General features: G+C 35.3%; 1 protein-coding gene across 1 annotated transcript in view; it reads left to right on the forward strand.

The window, feature by feature from the left end:
* The window catches only part of USP10 (ubiquitin specific peptidase 10), a 54,340-nt gene extending 36,269 nt beyond the window's left edge, over positions 1-18,071 (forward strand). The window contains exons 6-14 of the mRNA XM_064519758.1: positions 943-1,052; positions 1,489-1,544; positions 3,274-3,377; positions 4,187-4,286; positions 5,617-5,797; positions 9,945-10,110; positions 14,320-14,464; positions 15,654-15,719; positions 16,995-18,071. Of these exons, the coding sequence (XP_064375828.1) occupies positions 943-1,052; positions 1,489-1,544; positions 3,274-3,377; positions 4,187-4,286; positions 5,617-5,797; positions 9,945-10,110; positions 14,320-14,464; positions 15,654-15,719; positions 16,995-17,182 (1,116 nt within the window). The 3' untranslated portion in view covers positions 17,183-18,071. The remainder of the gene's footprint in view (positions 1-942; positions 1,053-1,488; positions 1,545-3,273; positions 3,378-4,186; positions 4,287-5,616; positions 5,798-9,944; positions 10,111-14,319; positions 14,465-15,653; positions 15,720-16,994) is intronic.
* The last annotated feature ends 829 nt before the right edge of the window (positions 18,072-18,900 follow it).

An 18,900-nucleotide genomic window follows, 5' to 3' on the forward strand; every position in this document is an offset into this window, starting at 1 on the left:
GTTGTGCAGTCTTTTTACAAAGGGGTGGAAGACTAGCTTGCTCTTAGTGCTTTGTGTATTAGATTTGTCTCCCCCCCCCCCCCCAATAGCTTTTACCTTGGATGACAGAAATCTGCCTTCAGTGCTAGTTTATGTTAGTGATTAATAATCACTTTGTGATTATTATTGTGATCACTTTGTGTAACGAGACCCTCACTCAGCTGGTTGTCTGTATCAGCCCCCATTTTTTCAGTCTTAAAATGTTGCCTGAGAATTTGTTACTGAATTTTTGCAAACTATAGGTATCAAGTTAACATCTCTGTAGCTGTTGAGGTCAGCGCCTTTTTTTGTCATTTTCCTGCCTCTCCAGTCTTTTAATGTATTTCTTGTGTTTGCTGTTCTCCTCATGTAGCTCTGATTGTGACAATATTTTAAAATATTTTCTGTGAAGGTATACTGTAGTTTTGCTGGTTGCTCCAACTCCCACTTTCATTGAAGAATGTTTCACATCTCTGCTTTTTTGTTTGTTTTGGTTATGGGGCTGGGTAACCATCTTTTCTTGAAGTCTGTCAGTTGGCTGTTCCTATTTTTTACAGAAGATATATTCCAGGTTATCACTTGCTAATATTCAAGTTGTTAGTTTTAGAAGGCGTTTCCTATGAAAGATTCCCCCCCCCCCCCCCCCCGCCCGGCTCCTACACCTTTAGTTATAGTATTTGAAATGATTAAAATGTTGGTGAAATCACTGCATATTATAAAATGCAGGGTTTCTTTAACATAACTTCTGAACATTAACAGTTAATGTTTTGAGAAGGCCATCCATCAGTTCCAATTTAGTTAATGGGTTGGTCTTTGGTAAGTAATAAAGATTTAACTGTTTAGCATATCATTTTTAATGCGCTTAAATATTTGGTTAATATACAGATTACATTTTCTGAATACTTCCTTAATGCCACTGCACAGACACTGCAAGCGTTGGTTGCTTGCCCTCCAATGTATCATTTAATGAAGTCCATTCCAATGTATTCAAAATCGCAACGGCCGTGTACCTCAACACCAATGATAGACAGTTTGTAAGTAGCTTGTTAAAAAATCTGTGATCCGACTAAGCTTGCAAAGAAGTATGTAACAAATGATTGTTTGTTGTAGCTGCTGAAAATTGTTATGTATCCAGAAGTCTTTTTTGTTTTTTGGGTTTCTTTATGACACTTAGCTTTTTTAATGAACTTAGTATTTTACAATTGCTTGCGAAAATGCTTCCTGTTGTCTGTCTGATGAGTATTCTTTTTTAAATAGCATTTCAGTTGCAAAAGTGAACTGTGAGAGCTGCAAGAAACCTCTGCTTTATTAGCAATGATCACATTAATTTTTGTATCTGAACTTATTAGGCTTTATTATGATATCCTTTGATTTTTGGCTATTGGTAATGACAATGGTCTAATTTTATTATTTGCCCTGTTAAGTCTTAACTTGCGCTCATGTCTAGTTGTTCCTTCCGTTCTGTTTCAGTGTTCGTCTAATGAATGAGTTCACTAATATGCCTGTACCTCCTAAAGCAAAACAAGGTGAGTGGGAATAGGGGGAGAAGAGTCTTCAAAACATGATAAGAAGGCTTTTGGAATAAGGATCTGCCTTGTGCTATGTACCTGAGAGCTTTAATGCTGGTGCTTGAGCCCTTCTGTGGCTCTTTAATCCCTTGGGGTTCCTTGACAACTTTCAAAGTTTGCTGTTACTTTTCTGTCAGCATTTTTCCGTAATGGTAATTAATATCAAGAACTTACAGGTGTTGCTTGTTATATTTCTTCTGTTTGGTAGACCAAACCTACAAGTGCAGTAAGAATAGCTTTTTTTAAAGGTTAACTTAATTGATAAGATGTCTTCTAAGAACATGCCCTTCCTAATGAAATCATTTGGTATTTCTTTGTATTTTACTGTGCTTCTTCCTTGTATATCTTCAGCTGTTGTTTTATCATCTTGCTAAATTTTATCCTCATATATATCTCTTTCTTAAATACTCAGGACTTGCATTTGTTCAGAACAGAACAGGCCATATTATGGTCTGTGTAGCAATTAGAGACTGCCTGCAGGCGTATTACCTAGTCTTGAATTTCTTCCCTGACCCTATGCGCTATTGCAATGTGAAAACTTTGAAAGTATATGATTCTTGCTAATATCTGTTTAGGATCAGTCATGGTTATGGAGTGAGGAATGGAGCATTTTTCAGTGTATTTAAATGGTCTTGTAGGTTTCATTTGTATCTCTAAACCAAATCTGTTTTACTACAAACTTACAGAAATATGAAATGCTTTCAGGAATGTGTTTATGTAACATTATAAGAAAATATCGTGGGGTTGCTTGTTCCAGTGATTTCCAAATGCTTCAGACATTTCTGTGGTTTGCTGTTTAAGTGGGTTTTTTTTTTCTCCTCTGTAAAACAAATCTTACTGTCTTATATAATTTATTTTACTTCTAGGTCATTTTAATTGTATTCTGTAGTTTTCAAGAATAGTTTCTCAGGCCTTATATCACCATCAGTTTGAAAATTCTGTCAAACCATTTGTTGCTTTTTTGCTGCAGGGAGGAAAAGTGATCCATTAGAGTTACAAATATATAAAAGATTTAAGGAGTGTTCTTTGAATACAAAAGAAGTACAAAAATATAAATAGAATGAAACTTGTTCTTTTATGGTGGTTATAGATATTATTTTCTCTAAGTTTTTATAGTATTGACTGTAAAAAGAGAGTACTAACTGGTTTTTCAGCTTTCCAGACCATCTATATAAGTCAGTGCAGGGTGATGTAAGAAGTCCTAAAGAAAGTTCATGGATAAAAGACTTGTATCTTATGGATACTGAACTTCAGTCACTTGGTTAAAATGGTAGTAAAACTGTTAATAAAAGATAATTTTGGATTCCAAGGTGCAGTGATGTGTGAAATGGATGTTAAAGTCTGATGTAGAAAAACATCTATATGCTGTTGAACAATTTTTTTTTTTAAACCAGTGTTAAAAGTTGGTAAAATTCTGAAATTGTGGATGTGTGCGTGTTAATGATAATGGTACCTGGTATGACTATAGTTTAAATGAGGTGGAATTTCTGGGGAGAAGCAAACTATCTTCACATAGTCTGAATGGTCAAATATTTTGTATATTTTGAGAACACATGTTTTTCAGGTGCTTTACTGTATAACTAATGAAGAAACCAGATTTATCATCGGCCTGATTAACCTTCAAGTTTTTTTTTTTCACAATCCCACAGTGTTGCTTATTTAAATATTACTTCTCTTTGTCTTGCAGCTTTAGGTGATAAAATTGTGAGAGACATCCGACCAGGAGCTGCCTTTGAACCTACATATATTTATAGACTTTTGACAGTTATCAAGTCAAGTCTATCAGAAAAGGTGTGGTTTACAAATCTCTAAGACTTTTGTAATTGCATCTCAAGACAGCTACTAAATTTTTAGAGCAACTTAAAAGCCATGAAATAGGTTCTGTGCCTAAATATCACTGAAGTTATTATAACAAACAATAGACTAATTGAAGTTAGACAACCTTGGAACCTGAATAAATTATAGGAAGGTATTTATCATAATAATCTGGCAGTTTAGTATGTCAGAACGCTGAAAAAATATGATTGGAATAGAACATCAGTATATAGTCTTTTTATAGAGAAAATATTGCACTGATTTACATTTAAACTAAGAAATGAGTAATTGTTCATTTCTGCTTGGAATTCAGCTTGAAATAGTTGGAGGTCCACAGAGACTTTAAAATAATGGGTTCAGATTTAGTTTTAGTTGAAGAAGAGGTAATGGTTCAAACCATCTTCTGGTTTGGACTTGTTTCAACTGCAGTTTTTAATAGTACTTTTGAAAGAAATTGCCGAAAAAAATTTACTGACCTGCATGTTCTATTCAGTATGTACTGAGGGAAAAATACTAATTAAAAAATGTTCAGATCCAGGTCAAGCTTATGTATGTGCATGCTGTCACGGCTGGTTAGCAATTAATGTATTGGTTCTCTTTGAAATTGTTATAAATGGGGTGTTGCTAGAGTGAAGTTTAAACTTTATTTGACTTTCCACCTAAGCCTCTGACTACTTGGTAAATTAACTAAATTAATAGAAAAGCTAGAATTTCAGTGTCTTTTATCTACTCTTAAATTGAAAATATGAAAATGTCATATAATTACTGAAAAAACTTTTATTCAGGGCAGACAAGAGGATGCTGAAGAATATTTGGGATTTATCCTCAATGGACTACATGAAGAAATGCTGACCTTAAAGAAACTTCTCTCTCCACATAATGAAAGTTAGTTTTTTGTAGCAAACTTAATTCCTTTCGAATATTTGTGAAGATCTTTTTTTTTTCTTTTTGTGATATTCTGTAGTACAGAACAATGTTTGGAATAGATGTGGAGGTGGGGATAGAATGCCACTTTTTAGAGGACTCAAGAAGGACATTAGAATGATCTTTTGTTAAAACCTGACCAGAGAGTAAAATAAATCAATTCCTTCCAAGTTTACAAATGATCTGCAGTATTACAGTATATTTCTAAAAAAGCATTATGGTTCTATAAATGTTCTGGGTGACGTTTGATCACAAGACATGTGCCCTGTTCTCCTAAACAATAAATTTCTGTATTACAAATTTTTTAGTGAGCTCAACTGAGAACGTTATTTGAGGCTAACTCCAGTTGTCTGAGTTTGTCTTAAGTATAGGTATGTTTCTCTACCATTCAGATCTGCAGTGTTGGTTGTTTACTGGGACTCTCTATAGTATTTTAAAAATATATCAATATAGTTTGTCACTGATCTTTAAACAGCTGTTGATTAAGCTCTTCTTTTCTGAATAGCAAACATTTAGACTAATGGCTAATTTATATTTAATTTAAAATAGAACACATGGATTAATTTTAAAAGCATCTTATTGACAAAGGTGGAGAAATACAAAACAAAGACTTAGTTTCTTTGAAAGAAGTATTGGGATTTACAAGCAGCCTAAAAATGCCATTTTATTTTACAGTGCCTTTATGTTTGGGTGCCCTACTAGAAATGAAACAAAATACTTTTAGTCTTATGCAAGTATAGAGAAAGATCACCGATTATTCAGCTTCTCTTTAGTGGAGTAGTTTTTTTTGTGGTATAAAACAATGATTCCATATTTTGTTGCTTAGCTGTGTTCAGTATATAGCCTGCTGACTTTGGCACTTGCAAAGAAAATATTTGCTAAACCTTGGTTTCTCTGTAAAATATCCATGCAGAAAAGGAGTGATATTTAATAATGGCATAATTATGCCTCCAGAATAACACCTGACTTTCCAATTTTCTACCCCATTAGTTTAGTAATAAAAGTACATAAAATTTTGTCTGTTACAAAACTACTTCTGTTTACATACAGCAGTCATCAGTGAGCTGTGTTATGTTTTTATATACACATACACATGTACGTCCAGCTGTGAGTGTTGCTGGAGTATTCTTAAAAGCCCTTGTTCAGTCTTTCAAAAAACGTTGTAACCTATGAAAATACTTTATCCTCTGAAAATTATTCTTACTGTTTTTTTATTCTTTCAAATTCTTTATCTGTGTACATGTTTTATTTGTAAAAATCAGTATGTATTCTTTTCCTCCTTCCTTTTAAGAACTCTCAGTTTCCAATGGTCCTGAGGCACAGACTGCTCATGAAGAGGAGGAACAAGATGAACAAGGAGAAGGCAGTGAGGATGAATGGGAGCAAGTGGGACCTCGCAACAAATCATCAGTCACTCGACAGGCTGACTTTGTTCAGACTCCAATTACTGATATTTTTGGTGGTCATATAAGGTATAGTACTATTCAGTAAAAGTTCTTGAGATTGTGGGCTGCGTTGCCTTCACAGATAACCTTTTCTGGTTTGCTGGCTGTCTTTCACCATTGTGGAATAGGATAAAATTTTGTACAGTTGTTTCTGGCCACACAAGGTTAGCATCCTACCAGCAAGCACTGTTACGCAAGAGAAGTTTCAGAAGATGGACATCATGGTCAGAAAGCATTCTATGATTTGTTGTATAGGCTGAATCTTTTCAAGATTGAGAACAAAACTCCTCAATTGCATATAGAAGAGGAGTTTGAGTTATATATGCTTTGCCTTTTTATATTTAAGAATTTGAAAGAACTTTACAGCTACCTAATTTTTCAGGAGTCTGAACTAACTTTGTATAATACAGCTACTAATAATACTAACAAGTAGTGAGTTTTTTCTAAGAATTAAGTCCAGTCAGTAAGAGGAGGTATTAAAATTGAGAACTGTTGACTTTCCGTTCCTTATAGACACTTACGCTTCCCAGAAGCAGGAAAGTTCATAAATAAAGTGTTAAAGATGAAAGAATTTTGTTTGGAAAAATGTAAATCACTACAAGCTGTTACAGGAACGAAAGGAATGTGAGACATTACTTATATTCAAGCCTGATACCAGAGGAAGGCAGAAAGTAGGTACTGGAAGAATATTTTTTGGAAAGGAAGCCTCATGATTTGTTTGGAGAAACATATAATTTAGAATAAAAGTAAGATGAACACTAGGGAAAAACATATTCCAAAACAAAAAGGTAGAGCTGAAGAATTATTTCTAAATTGGCAGACATTTAATTCATAGTATTTGACTCCTTGTGTTGCCAGTCTACAGGTGCGAATAATGTGGACTGGTGCCTTCTGCTTGTGAAATGCACTGAAATTATTCTTCAGGGATTTGAGTCAGACAGTTGGCAAATAAAATTGTTTTCCATAGAAATTGGCAGATGGATGTTTGTATGTATTGATGAAATTCTGTGTTGATTGTATGTTCTCATAGCCAAGGTACTATTAATACCCTTAATGTATTTATCATGGCCAGAATTGCTTAGATCTGTATAAGATTCCATTAGTTTGTTAAATAAAGAATATTTAGAAGACGCTGTTCTGTAGAACTTGACAGAAAATGAAGTAAAATGGAGGTGATACTGAAAAAGAGAAAAACTTGCACCGAGCAACAGAACCACAGGGCCTAATCCCACATCTGTTGCCACCACACCCATTTTATTCAGCCTCCAAACTAGGTCACACATTTTACCGCAGAAACAGTATCCCATGTTGAGATGCTGGAAAGCTTCCTGCTCTGAGGCTGAGGGTGGAGATAGGAAGGACTGAATGCAAAATTGCAAGTAGAAGTCCACCAAATTAAAGTACCAGGAATAGAAAAATCAAATGGAAAAAGCATCTGGGAAAACATGGTTTGAATTTTCATCTTTTGGGTTGAGAAACCTTAGTCTTTCCTCAGGGCTTTAATTGTCCATTACATGCCTATTTAGGCATAAGTGCTTAAATGATTTTTGTAATTTTTGTTAAAAACAGTGTGAGACTTAAATGTGAACACGTTAATACACATTTCTGTCAGGATCTGGTTTGTTCATGAACAAGGGTGCCTTTTGGTTTTCAGCTTGTGTGAATTTCAAATATTTGCTCTGCAAGCTAGCTCACAATCCAGTTAGAGGTCTGCTAAATATTTCCATAAGTCTCGCTGACTTTTCTCTTCAAACGCACTGTGATTTTAAAAGAAAATTAATCAAAGAAGTTTTTGTATTTGGGCAGCACTTTGCTTTGAGGAAGTAAGGGTGGATTTCTCAGCATGGCCTGTGTCTCTTTCACTGTCACTATATTCTAGTGCTGCAGTTTAAGCACGGTGGTAATGGCCAGTGTATGTTTTCTTGAAAATTTTTATCTTGGAACTATACTGATAGTAGAATTCCTACAGTACCCCAAACTAATTATGAATATGAAAATAATAGATTTTTCCCTTGACCAAAAATAACTTGTAAATAATCTAATCAGTAATGTTGTTACCCAGAACCAGCCTTGCAAAGGTATTGCTATCAAGTCCATTTCTGTATATCTTTTGAAGAAATGTTACAGTTTAATTTCTAATTCCATATTTAAAGAAATATTTTTCATTAGTATTAACTTTTCAGAGTATCATTCATATTATTAACTAAGTCTGTAATGTATGAACTTCAAAATGGTTGGAACTGATAGCATTTTCTATTAATTATCATATTAAATAATGGTTAGCTTAAGAAGGAGATTGGAAAGTGTATCCAAAATGAGCAAGTTTTATACAGTGGAGGGTTTGTTTACTGAAACGTTGTGCTTGGCATGTGTCGAAGGTTTTGTCTTTAAATATAGCCAAGAAGGAAGTGTTAAACTCAAATAAAGATGCTACTGTTTTTCATAGGCTTTTTCCTCTAAAAGAGAAGTACTTGCCAATGTAGAGTGGATGGCTTTATGGTGCTTCAAGGTGTTGCCTGAATCAAAGGAGTTATTTTGATAGGAGCTTGCAGTACAGGCATTAAACTTGTATGATTAACATTTCATATGTGATCCTGAGAAATTTCAGCACGGCTGCCAGAATTACAGCTATGCTGATTATCTTCCTGCTTTCAAGCTTTGTGAGGTACTGCCGTGAGCTAAACAATACAAGAAATGCATGATTTATTTGGCTGTATAAAACCACATTGTTTAAACGAATGGGCCTTTTTAATGAAAGTACTGCTTTTGAAATAAAAAAAAAAAGAGCTATATTTGCTAGTTTGAACTTGTCAAAGTTTCAAAAGACTGAAATCGGTGGGAGTCCCCTTAGCAGTGCAGTGACGTTGTGGCTAAAGGGTACTCTTGCACCTCACAAAGCAGTGATCACCAAACCATATTACTTAAAGGCTGAAAATGATTAAACTTCCTAAATAAAAAATAGGAAGTGTGTTCTCATGCTCCAGGACTTTACTATGTTACTTGTACAAAAGCCTCCAATTTATGTCCAGACAGTGGAGCAGAGGGACAAAGTCTAGGCACAGAAAATGATGGGAAGAAAAAGGAAATGCCAGTCCTGGACAGAGCATAGTTTAAATTTCATATGGTGGGGTTAAAGCCAACAATTTAAAAACACTGTGAAATTGGTCTGAGTGATAATCTGGGTGTTTTGACTGGAGAATCTGGACTTGGTTGAAATTGTTGCAGGAAAACATACAACTAGATAAACATTAGTATATAACATTTCTGAAGATCTATTCCAAAAACAACTTAAAATCTAGCATGATCACAAATGATTTAAAATGATAGGAGTCATCATTGCTTTGGATTTCTGTGTAAGCGTTCTGTGCCTTGCAGCAAAACCTTCCAGTTTCCAGACATCTTTTCCAGAAGAATGTATATTTCACAAAACAAATATTTTTGTGGTTAGCAGCATAGAAAAATACTACAGTTGCCAAGCTGAGATGACAATTAAGTATAGCAGGAACTTTATTTTAAAGCTTTATTTTAAAGTTTTATCAAACCTAACTATAAGTAACTTAAGTGCCTTTTTTAATATAAGCTTTTTCCACTTACTTTAAAATTTTTACTAAATCAGGCTTGTACTGTGCTCTGCTGTGAAATAGGTAAATGTTTATTTTTTTAACTTAGAAAAAAATGTTAAATCTGAAGGCTCGAGGTAGAAATTCAAGAACATTAATCCTAAAATGTTACATTTGTCTTTTGTTCTAACTTGCAGTAGGTTGATTTCATTTCCTTTATTCGCACTGTGTGTTTTTGGGAGGACTTTCAGATTTCTTTGTTATAGGAAAACAGAGTCCTGAGGTGAATCTTTTTAAATACGTGACCGCAAATTTGAGCATTTTTCTTTTTTAAATGTGTGCTTATCCAATAAATGTTTTAATCCTTCCATAAATAAACCAGTTTAAATATAATCCCATTCTGTATGTTGTTAATAGATGTAAAGACCATTTTACTTGCCGTAAAGTGGATTCAAGCTGTCAAAACTCATGCTTAACAGTTTTATATTTGTATGTGTTTTTGCTTTGAATTAACTGTAAATTGTGTTACCAAGGGAGACTTCAATCTGTACTTACTTGAAGGTTCTGTATTTAAAATTACTGTTTTTTTCTTTTACTTTTTTTTGTCTCGACAGATCTGTTGTTTATCAGCAGAGTTCTAAGGAGTCGGCTACACTGCAGCCTTTCTTCACCCTACAACTGGATATCCAGTCTGACAAGATACGCACGGTTCAGGATGCATTGGAAAGTTTGGTGGCAAGAGAGTCTGTTCAAGGTTATACCACAAAAACCAAACAAGAGGTGTGTTCTGTTGACCCCTTTTTATAGTCAAATATTTTTTAATAAGTTTTTTTTTTACACAGCTCTTTTCTTACAAATAAGTACCTGAACGCTATACCTAATCTTTTTAAAGTATGCTGCAATAGTAAAGCATAATACTCTGAATTTGTACAGCGAAAGTCATTCAAAGAAGAGAACTAACTCTTAAACAAAACCGTGTCTGTAAATTGGTATGTTTTCTGAGTTGGTGCAACAATTGGTTGGAAACTTTAGTTGAGTGTGTAATGTGTATTAGATTATCAGGGTGAAATGTGGTAATAATACGTACTATTATGGGTAAAGCAGCTTACAGCTAATCTTAACATACTGACTTCTGGGCATTGCCAGATGCTTTTGGTACAGGAGTAGCTCTTCAAAGCATCAGTTGAAAACATACTCTGTCTAGAAAAAAATCTCTTACAGCAGAACATTTGCATGGTTGTTTGTTGCTGTCCCTGGTGAGTTTCAATTTGTACATTTGACTTACAAATTAAAAATAAAGATGCTCAGTAGTGGTAGGCCTGTTAGAAGTCCCTGTACAACCCCCCCTCCCCCCCCAAAGAAAAAGCCACTTGGTATCATCATTATCTTTCTGTCCAGATCGATAATCTGAAATCTTCAATAGCCAATAATTCCTCCATTGAGTATGTATTTCTTGGTACTATATAGTTGATTTGTTCTACATAGCCCTAGAAAAATCCTGTCAGAAGTACTATATTCAGTTTTAGGTCAGCACCTCAAGAAAGATGTTCTTTAGTTGGAGAATATCCAGAAGAGAGCAACCAGAATGAGTAACAGTCTAAAAGTTGTGACTTAAAACTGAGGTGGAAGAGCTGTTCAGCACTGCAAACAGAAAACGTAGAAGCAGAGCAATGGAACAGGATGTAAGGCTTGAGGAAAGGAAGAGCCTCATTTTTCTGCGATACTCAAACAGGAAATGGGAATGAGAAGCTAGACTAGATTGCCTGTGGTGCTTGTGGAGTTGTTCTCACTTCTTTAAGAGAAGGTTAGAGGCATATCGGTCAAGATTTATACAAATAGTTATGATGGAAATAGCTCAGATGGAACTATAGTAGAACAGATAGTTCAGACAATGGGCAGGAGCATCTCTTGATCTCTGTGAGCCTCATGATTCTTAGTCACTTCAGATACTAGGACATTTGATTGTATTCCCTCATGCAACTCTGCAAATCATTTATCTTAGTTTTCAAATAATATAATACATAATGTTGTAGTAGAAAAATATTATATAGGAAGAAAAGCATGTTTTTGGCATTACAGCTCGAGGACTTGTGGTATAGAGTAATAGGTAATTTTTTTTTCACCCTGCAGTGTTGTCTTGCTTCTTATGGTTTGTTTACTCTGCGTAATTAAAAAAAAAAAATTCTGTGCATGGAATGCTCAGGTGAAAATTCTGCAAACACTATTCCTAACTGCTTTCAATAGGCCAGGATGGACAGACTCTTGGATTGCAGCTGTTCTTTCTGGCGTTTTATTTCTATATATATTAGTCTTCTCAATAGTCCAAATAAATGTGTGGTTAGACAAAGAAAGAATGGACTTTTTTTTTTTTTTTGGAAAGTTGAAGATGGATCAGAGAATTGCAGAATGGTTGAGGTTGGAAGGGACCTCCAGACTAGATCATCTAGTCCAATGCTACCCGCTTAAGCAGGGTCACCTAGAGCATCTTGTCCAAGATCGTGTCCAGACAGCTTTTGAGCATCTCCAAGGATGGAGACTCCACAGCCTCTGTGGGCAACCCATTCCAGTGCTCTGTCACCCTCACAGGGAAAAAGTTTTTCCTTATGTTCAGATAGCTGCAGTTTGTCTGCTTTACGTGCCCAGTAGGAGTGAATGAGAGAGAACGTTTCTGCAGTTGTCTTCCATGTGGAAGAAACATTTGCAATGCAAGGTCATCATGAATTACCACATGGATTTTGTTGTGCTAGTCATTCATTTTTTTGGTTTTTTCTGTGGATGGTTTTAACTTCTTTACTGACAACTTAGTGTTCAATTATGGGATTTGGAAGAAATGGGTGTTCAATTTAAGTGCTCGAGGTTTGGTCTGGTTTGTATTTTAGCGTCTGGGTGGAAACATAAGCATTCACAATGTCTTTTTGCTCTCTTATTCAAAAGAAATTCAGGTCAGAATAGCAGTTGTTGTATTTCAAATTGCACTGAAAACACTGAACACATTGACTTTACAGAAAGCATAGGACTTTACAGATAATTTCATTGCGAGGAAACACTTCAACTCCGTTTCCCAGATAAGGATTACTGAAATTTTTGTTAAAGCTGAAAATGGTATTGCTGTAAATATTGGCTTATCTGGAAAAACCTGAACCATAACTTCTGCTTTGATTCTGCCAGTCTTTTGAAATGTTGTTAGCAAAGAGTATCAGAACTGTTTTACTCTTTTTTCGTAACAAATTAAAGACACCAACTAATTGTTGAATTAAGAGCTGTTAGGCTCACACCTTTTAATGTTTCAGTTTCTTAACACAGTATTTGGTGTACAGTTTTATTTCAGTGCTCAAGACAATTCAGAATTGTTTATAGTCTTCTGATTTTGTTTAATCTGAATTGCATTCTTCACAAGTGATGGGCCTGAGAAATAGATATGGAAAAAATAATCTTTCGACCGTATGTGAATTATTTCACTTAATTTTTGCAAAAGGCTTTTTAAATAAACACTAAGAGTTGATTTTGAATTTTACGTGTATAGCAGTAAATCTGATTCCCATGCAGTGTTGTTAAATGGGTAGGCATTTAAATGGAAATGGATGTTTAAAGTGGAATGACACTTCATTGGTGTCTGCGTTCAATTTCACTTGCTCACTAGCATTTGAAGAAAACACTTCTGGTTCTTTATGGTCTTGCAGATCAATTTTGTTAAATCTTGAAATATTTTAACTGTTAGTATATTTTTTTAAAAGGCTTAATTTAACTTTACTGCAGTGATTTTTTTTTTAATCCTTTTTTTCTATTCATAGACCTGTTTATGTTTTCTAAATTACCTTCCATTAATTCCTTAGAAGGAGTCTTAACACCCCCTGGAGTTTCTAAACTGCTCCTTGAAGATCTTATAAATATTTTCCTAGTGCTCTGATTCATACTCACTAAACAAACATTCGTGGCACTTTTGGATGGTAATGTCGATGCCAGAAATCAGTGCCCCTTAGCAGAGTCAGGCCAGCAGAGCATGTGCCTGCTGCTCAGCTGCTGCTGTGCAATCTGGCACCATAACACAGAACTGCACAGATCTGCGGTTTAAGCTAATACTCTTGACTGAACGGCGCAGCTGGGGGCAGCCATATGTTCCCATATGCTGGCTCGGTTACTGAGGGAGGAGAATGGGACCTGCTTAAACCACTGCAGAAACGTTCTCCAGTGTCCTCCTGTTCTTGCTCTGCCTTGGGAATTATTCTTTTTGCATTGAACTTTGAACTGAAAGACATAAGATTTGAGATTTGGAAGACTCTGTATAGGAAAATCTTGGGCCAGAAATAACTTGATGAATCAAATGCATATTATTTCTGCATATAAAGTTTCCCCGGATTTGCTCCTTAAAAGCAGAAGCTGTTCCATGCTAACATGGTAGCTGTCTCATGAGTTCATGGGAGAATTATGTAAACCTCTTGTCATAGTCTTCGCTTTCAATGTTTGCCTTTTAGCTTCTTTTTCTCCATGTTGTTTCCTGGAGAATGAGGAGATGGGCACCAGCAGGAGCTTATTTGTTGAATGGAAAAGAAGAGGGCTCTGTTTGGCTTGCTGGTTTAAAGAAAACAACAAAAATAAAACCCTACTGCTCAGCGAAGCTGCTGATGTAGCCAGGGTTTGATGTTTTTTTGGATGCAGGAATGCATATTTGAATCCTTAAGATGTAGCTGAAATTTTGCACAGTTTGTGGAAACGATTTCTGTTCCAAATATATCATTGTATCTGGTAAATTGGATCAGCTCAGATTGATTAGGAAATCAGGTAGCCTACGAAACCTACTTGCTTTCAGCATCATGAATCCACATTTTAATCTTCATGATGGAATAAGGTAATAGTTTTTCCGCAGGAGTTTCCTCACGAGTTAGTAGGCTCTAGTGGTCTATTTAAAGTTAAATATTCCTCTTTAAATGAGTGATTTTGAGTGGTTAACAAAAAATTAATTTCCTTTCATCTTTGTTCTATGTATGTTAGGTGGAGATCAGTCGAAGAGTGACACTAGAAGAACTCCCACCTGTTCTTGTTTTACACCTCAAGCGATTTGTGTATGAGAAAACTGGTGGATGTCAGAAGCTTATCAAGAATATTGAGTATCCTGTTGATCTGGAAATTAGTAAAGGTAAAGATTTTTAAATAGAAATTCTCCCTGTTTTGGGAGACGGGAAGTTACCTTTCCCAGGGAGCATCTGTTTGTTTATGTCTGTTTCAGTTCTCTTCCCCAGCACCCAGGTTTGTGCACAAGAAACATTTCTTCATGGAGAGTATTGTTTTCTAGAACCTTAATAATTGGAATTAATATCTTGAATGCTTTGTTTTGCATAAAAAGAATCTCTCTGGGTTTCTGGGTTCACTCTTGCTGAGCCTGACATTCACCGTGTATTAGTTTGGGCCACCGTCTTGCAAAAAACATTACAGAGAAAGCCCTTGAAATCTTTTCCACATCTTAGGCGTGGGACTGGCCAAATAGGAGGTGTGTGCAGATTTAAGGATTAAGATAACAGAATGTGTAATATGTCTCTATACAAGGTTATTGCTGCATAATACTAGGTATTTTTGTCTCAGATTGCAAAGAAGTGACAAATTACTACAATAAACAGTGGCTACAGAAAGGAAAAAATACACAAAAAACATAAAATATAGCCTAAAGACAAAGCATAGTTCAAGGGTTAAACAATATATTACGAAGGTCGTCTTTTAGAGATACTGATTGGACAAAGGGTGAGATTGTGCATATAATCCAGTATCTGAAACTTGCCATATTAAATGCTTCTTTTTTTCTGACAAATTGACTGTTAGCCAGTCAGCATTTCAGATGGGGGGCGGGGGGAATGGTTAGTCATATCTCAAGCGGATGTGACTTTGTCAGATAGTACCCTTTTATTTTACTTAATACTCTATTTTAAAATGTCTTTTAAAAATGGACATTTTTAGAACTAGTTTAATCTGCCTTGATTGACAAAAACAGTTGTTATAAGACTTGGACTCTGAAATTGGTTTTGTCATCTTCCGACAGTAGGAGCGAAAGGAGAAAGAAATATATAGCCTGATCTTTTGCTCTAATTTTTTCAGTATTTTTTTTTCTCAGTAGTTTTAAACACTTCCCTAGGTGTTAGTGCTCAGATAACTTCAAAAACCAATGCCTGCAATACCAGATAGCAGAATTTTGACTGTTCTATACAGGTCACAGAAGTCACTTCAGTTAAACTTTCTCATTTGTTACTGTTGGTTTCTGCTAGAAATAATTGATCTCTATTGAAATTGAATTTCTAAACTTGCTGACTGTTGCCTTTGTGACTTTCTTCCTCCAGAGCTATTATCTCCTGGTGTGAAAAGTAAAATTTTTAAAGGCCAAAGAACCTACCGGCTCTTTGCAGGTATTTTATCTCTCTGCCTCTGGTTCCTGTATTGCAAAACAATTTCTGCATATAGAATTTTAGAAACTCTGGAGTTCTCTGGATTATATATAATATTTTCTTTAAAATTGCAGTGAAATAACTTGTGGGTGTCATTCTTGCATACAGCGTTTATTCTGTATACAAACATATAATGCTACGTATTTATATATCTGACTTTTTTCAGCTTAAAACTCATAAAAACACAGTTCTGTAGGAGATCCATCCTGAAAAATACTAGCAGAAGCTGAAATATAGCTGTAATATAATTACGCTTAACATACATCAGATTCTCAGGGTAAATGTTTCAAATGTCTTTTGAAATGGCCGTTTGAATGCTGGCTTTGCATCTTTTTGTACCTCAAGATGAGAACTGCTGGCAGTGTATGAATAGCATATTGTGGGTGGAAAAGTTTCATTTGGATATGATTATTTTCATGTGAGGAAATGATGTTTTTAAGAGAGCATCTGCAATGTATATGAAAGACCTAAATTGGCAGTTAAGACTGGAAACTGGTGTAAGAATTTAGAAGAGAAGTTTTAATATTGAAGAAAACAGTATCTGGGCAGTAATGAATTTGCTAAAGTGTAAAAGTCATACACAGTTTAGGATTTACACCTGCTTATTTGTGTTGGCATCAGAGGAACATAATTTACTGGAGAACCAGAGATCTTAATTTTTACGTCACTGAATCTGTGCCAGTACTGGTGACCTTATGTGACTTGGTGGTTTAGATCCAGTTTTGTGACCACTGAGGTTACAGAAGGACATAATGTACCTGGTTTTTTGTGGAAATTCAGGGCAATTTCTGGCAGTATAATTTTTTTTATTGATAGTGAATTTCACAGAGCAAGTTTGGAGAGTGTATGTAAGCTGTTTTGGAGCAAATGTGTTAACCTTCTGATTTTTTTTTCTAACTCCTTCTGTGGAAAAGTATAATGCTTTAGTCTTCTGTCAGTCTAGGACTTCTCATCCACAGAACTGAGCTTGTTGAATGAATTTTAAATTATTAACATAAGCTTTTGAATAATTAAGTTCCAGATATCACCCAGGATTTGCTTGTTTATCTTGTGGTTAACTAAATGCTAGAACATCAGTAGTTTAAAATGTAAGCTACCATGAGACTTATTTCATAAGTTCTCAAAAATCTATAGCTATAGTGTATTCTACTTTTATACTTTCTTTAACTCAAATTATACTAAAAATGTTTGTCTTGATAGATAGTGTATCTATGCATCATGAATTTCTCTTCACAGTTGTCTATCATCATGGAAACAGCGCAACTGGTGGCCATTACACTACGGACGTCTTCCAAATTGGTCTAAATGGCTGGTTACGCATTGATGACCAGGCAGTTAAAGTGATAAATCAGTACCAGGTGGTGAAGCCGTCTGCAGAACGCACAGCCTACCTCCTGTACTACCGCCGAGTTGACCTGCTGTGAAACTTTCCCCTTTTACGCTGTGTGTGCAAGATACCTGCTTTGTAGAACGCCAACTATCACTAACTTTTCTTCCTCCTGTAAATGCTCTTTTGAGTGAATCCTTTTTTTCTTTTCTTTTTTTTTTTCCCTTGCAACTATGGGATAGAGTAAAAAAGGAAGCTACCTTGGGTTTGTGCACAACATAGTTTGTGTAGACTTTTGACTTTGCAGAATGAAGTCATTTGGTTAAAAGACTCAGTCTCATGAATCACAAAAAAAAAAGAAAATCTGAGTTAATGCTGAATCCTAAGATAATAAAAGGGGATTTGCATTCGATTCCCACTTTCTAATTGCGTAGTAGAAGAAAACCCTGCACCAGCAACAGAACTTGTAGATTTCTGTGAAAATGTTTTATCTTTACTTAAGTAAAAAATAAAAAAATAAAAAAAATAAAAAGTGCTCTCTGCTTCCCCAATAGTTTTTGATAAGTGGTAAAATATGAGCCGATGTGTATGAGATGGAAATGGTCCTATGTGCTTCAAAAAATGTACAAACGTACAAAATGCAGAGTTGCTGGTTCCTAATAGGAAGACACATTTTAATAATTGTGCGATGAGAAACTGCTTAAGTACACATTGCAGATCAAATACTTGGAGTTAAGATGTTAGTCTATATAGATGGGTGATTGTAACTTTATTGCTATTAAGAAATTTCAAACTGCATTTATGCTTCTGTGTACATGAAATTAAAAAATGGGCAAAATAATTAAGATTGATATTTCTTTAAGTCTGCTTTGTTTAATTTTGCTGTCTGCTCTCCTATAATGTTGAGTTCCTAATTGTACACAGTTTAGTGATATCTAGAAGTATAAAGTTGTCGCCCATCAATAAAAGTCACAAAGTTGGTTTAAGGTGTGTGCGTGGGTTTTGTTTTTCCTCAAGTGTGAATTCTAGCCTTGGAAACTCCTAATAGAAAATTGTTGTGTAGCACTTTTACAAGGTGCAGATACGTACCCCAAGTGAATGGGGCATGCTTTTTGTCTTCTGCAGCTTCTTGAAACTTCAGAAGTGTTTTCATTCTGCATTGAGATGAAACTGAGCTTTGAGGGGAGAGGGAAAGGGAGAAGAGGTCGATCACTGCAGGATAGCTAGAAGTCTAACATTTGGGGATATGGTACCCCAGGGCTGAATACCCGTCAGACAGAACGGGGAACTGGTGCTTTCCATGCCCTAGGTGAATACCTTGCGCTACTGTTTTGAGATAGTTACGGTTTTGTCTGCCTTCTGACTAAAAGAATCTGTTCTTTAGCCAGTTGGCATTTTCAGATGAAGAAAATATATATATATACGTGTGTGTGTGTGTGTGTGTATATATATATATGTATGTATATAAAAATTTAATGCTTAATTTGGTGACTGGTGTTTTATGCTTCTTGCTTTATGTGATACTACAGATGTTGCCAGCGAAACCGAACTGATTTTAACACAGACTGTTAGCATATTACAAGAGGTTAGACTGCACATACTCTAAGGAAATCACTTTTCATTTCTAAAGTTGTGTTTAGTTAAGCCCAATTTTCCTTGAAGCTTTTGAAAAAATTAGCTGCATTAATTTTTCAAGTACTGTGTTCTAATGAATTGTTTCAGCATTTCTTTAAACTGCTTCTCTCCTTTTGCCTTTTATTGCCTGGCTGTCCAAGAGAGAGCTGCAGACCTTAGGTGAAAAGCAGTTAACTTTTT

The sequence above is a fragment of the Dromaius novaehollandiae genome, chromosome 13, assembly GCF_036370855.1.
Source record: "Dromaius novaehollandiae isolate bDroNov1 chromosome 13, bDroNov1.hap1, whole genome shotgun sequence".
Classification (NCBI taxonomy): Eukaryota; Metazoa; Chordata; class Aves; order Casuariiformes; family Dromaiidae; genus Dromaius; species Dromaius novaehollandiae.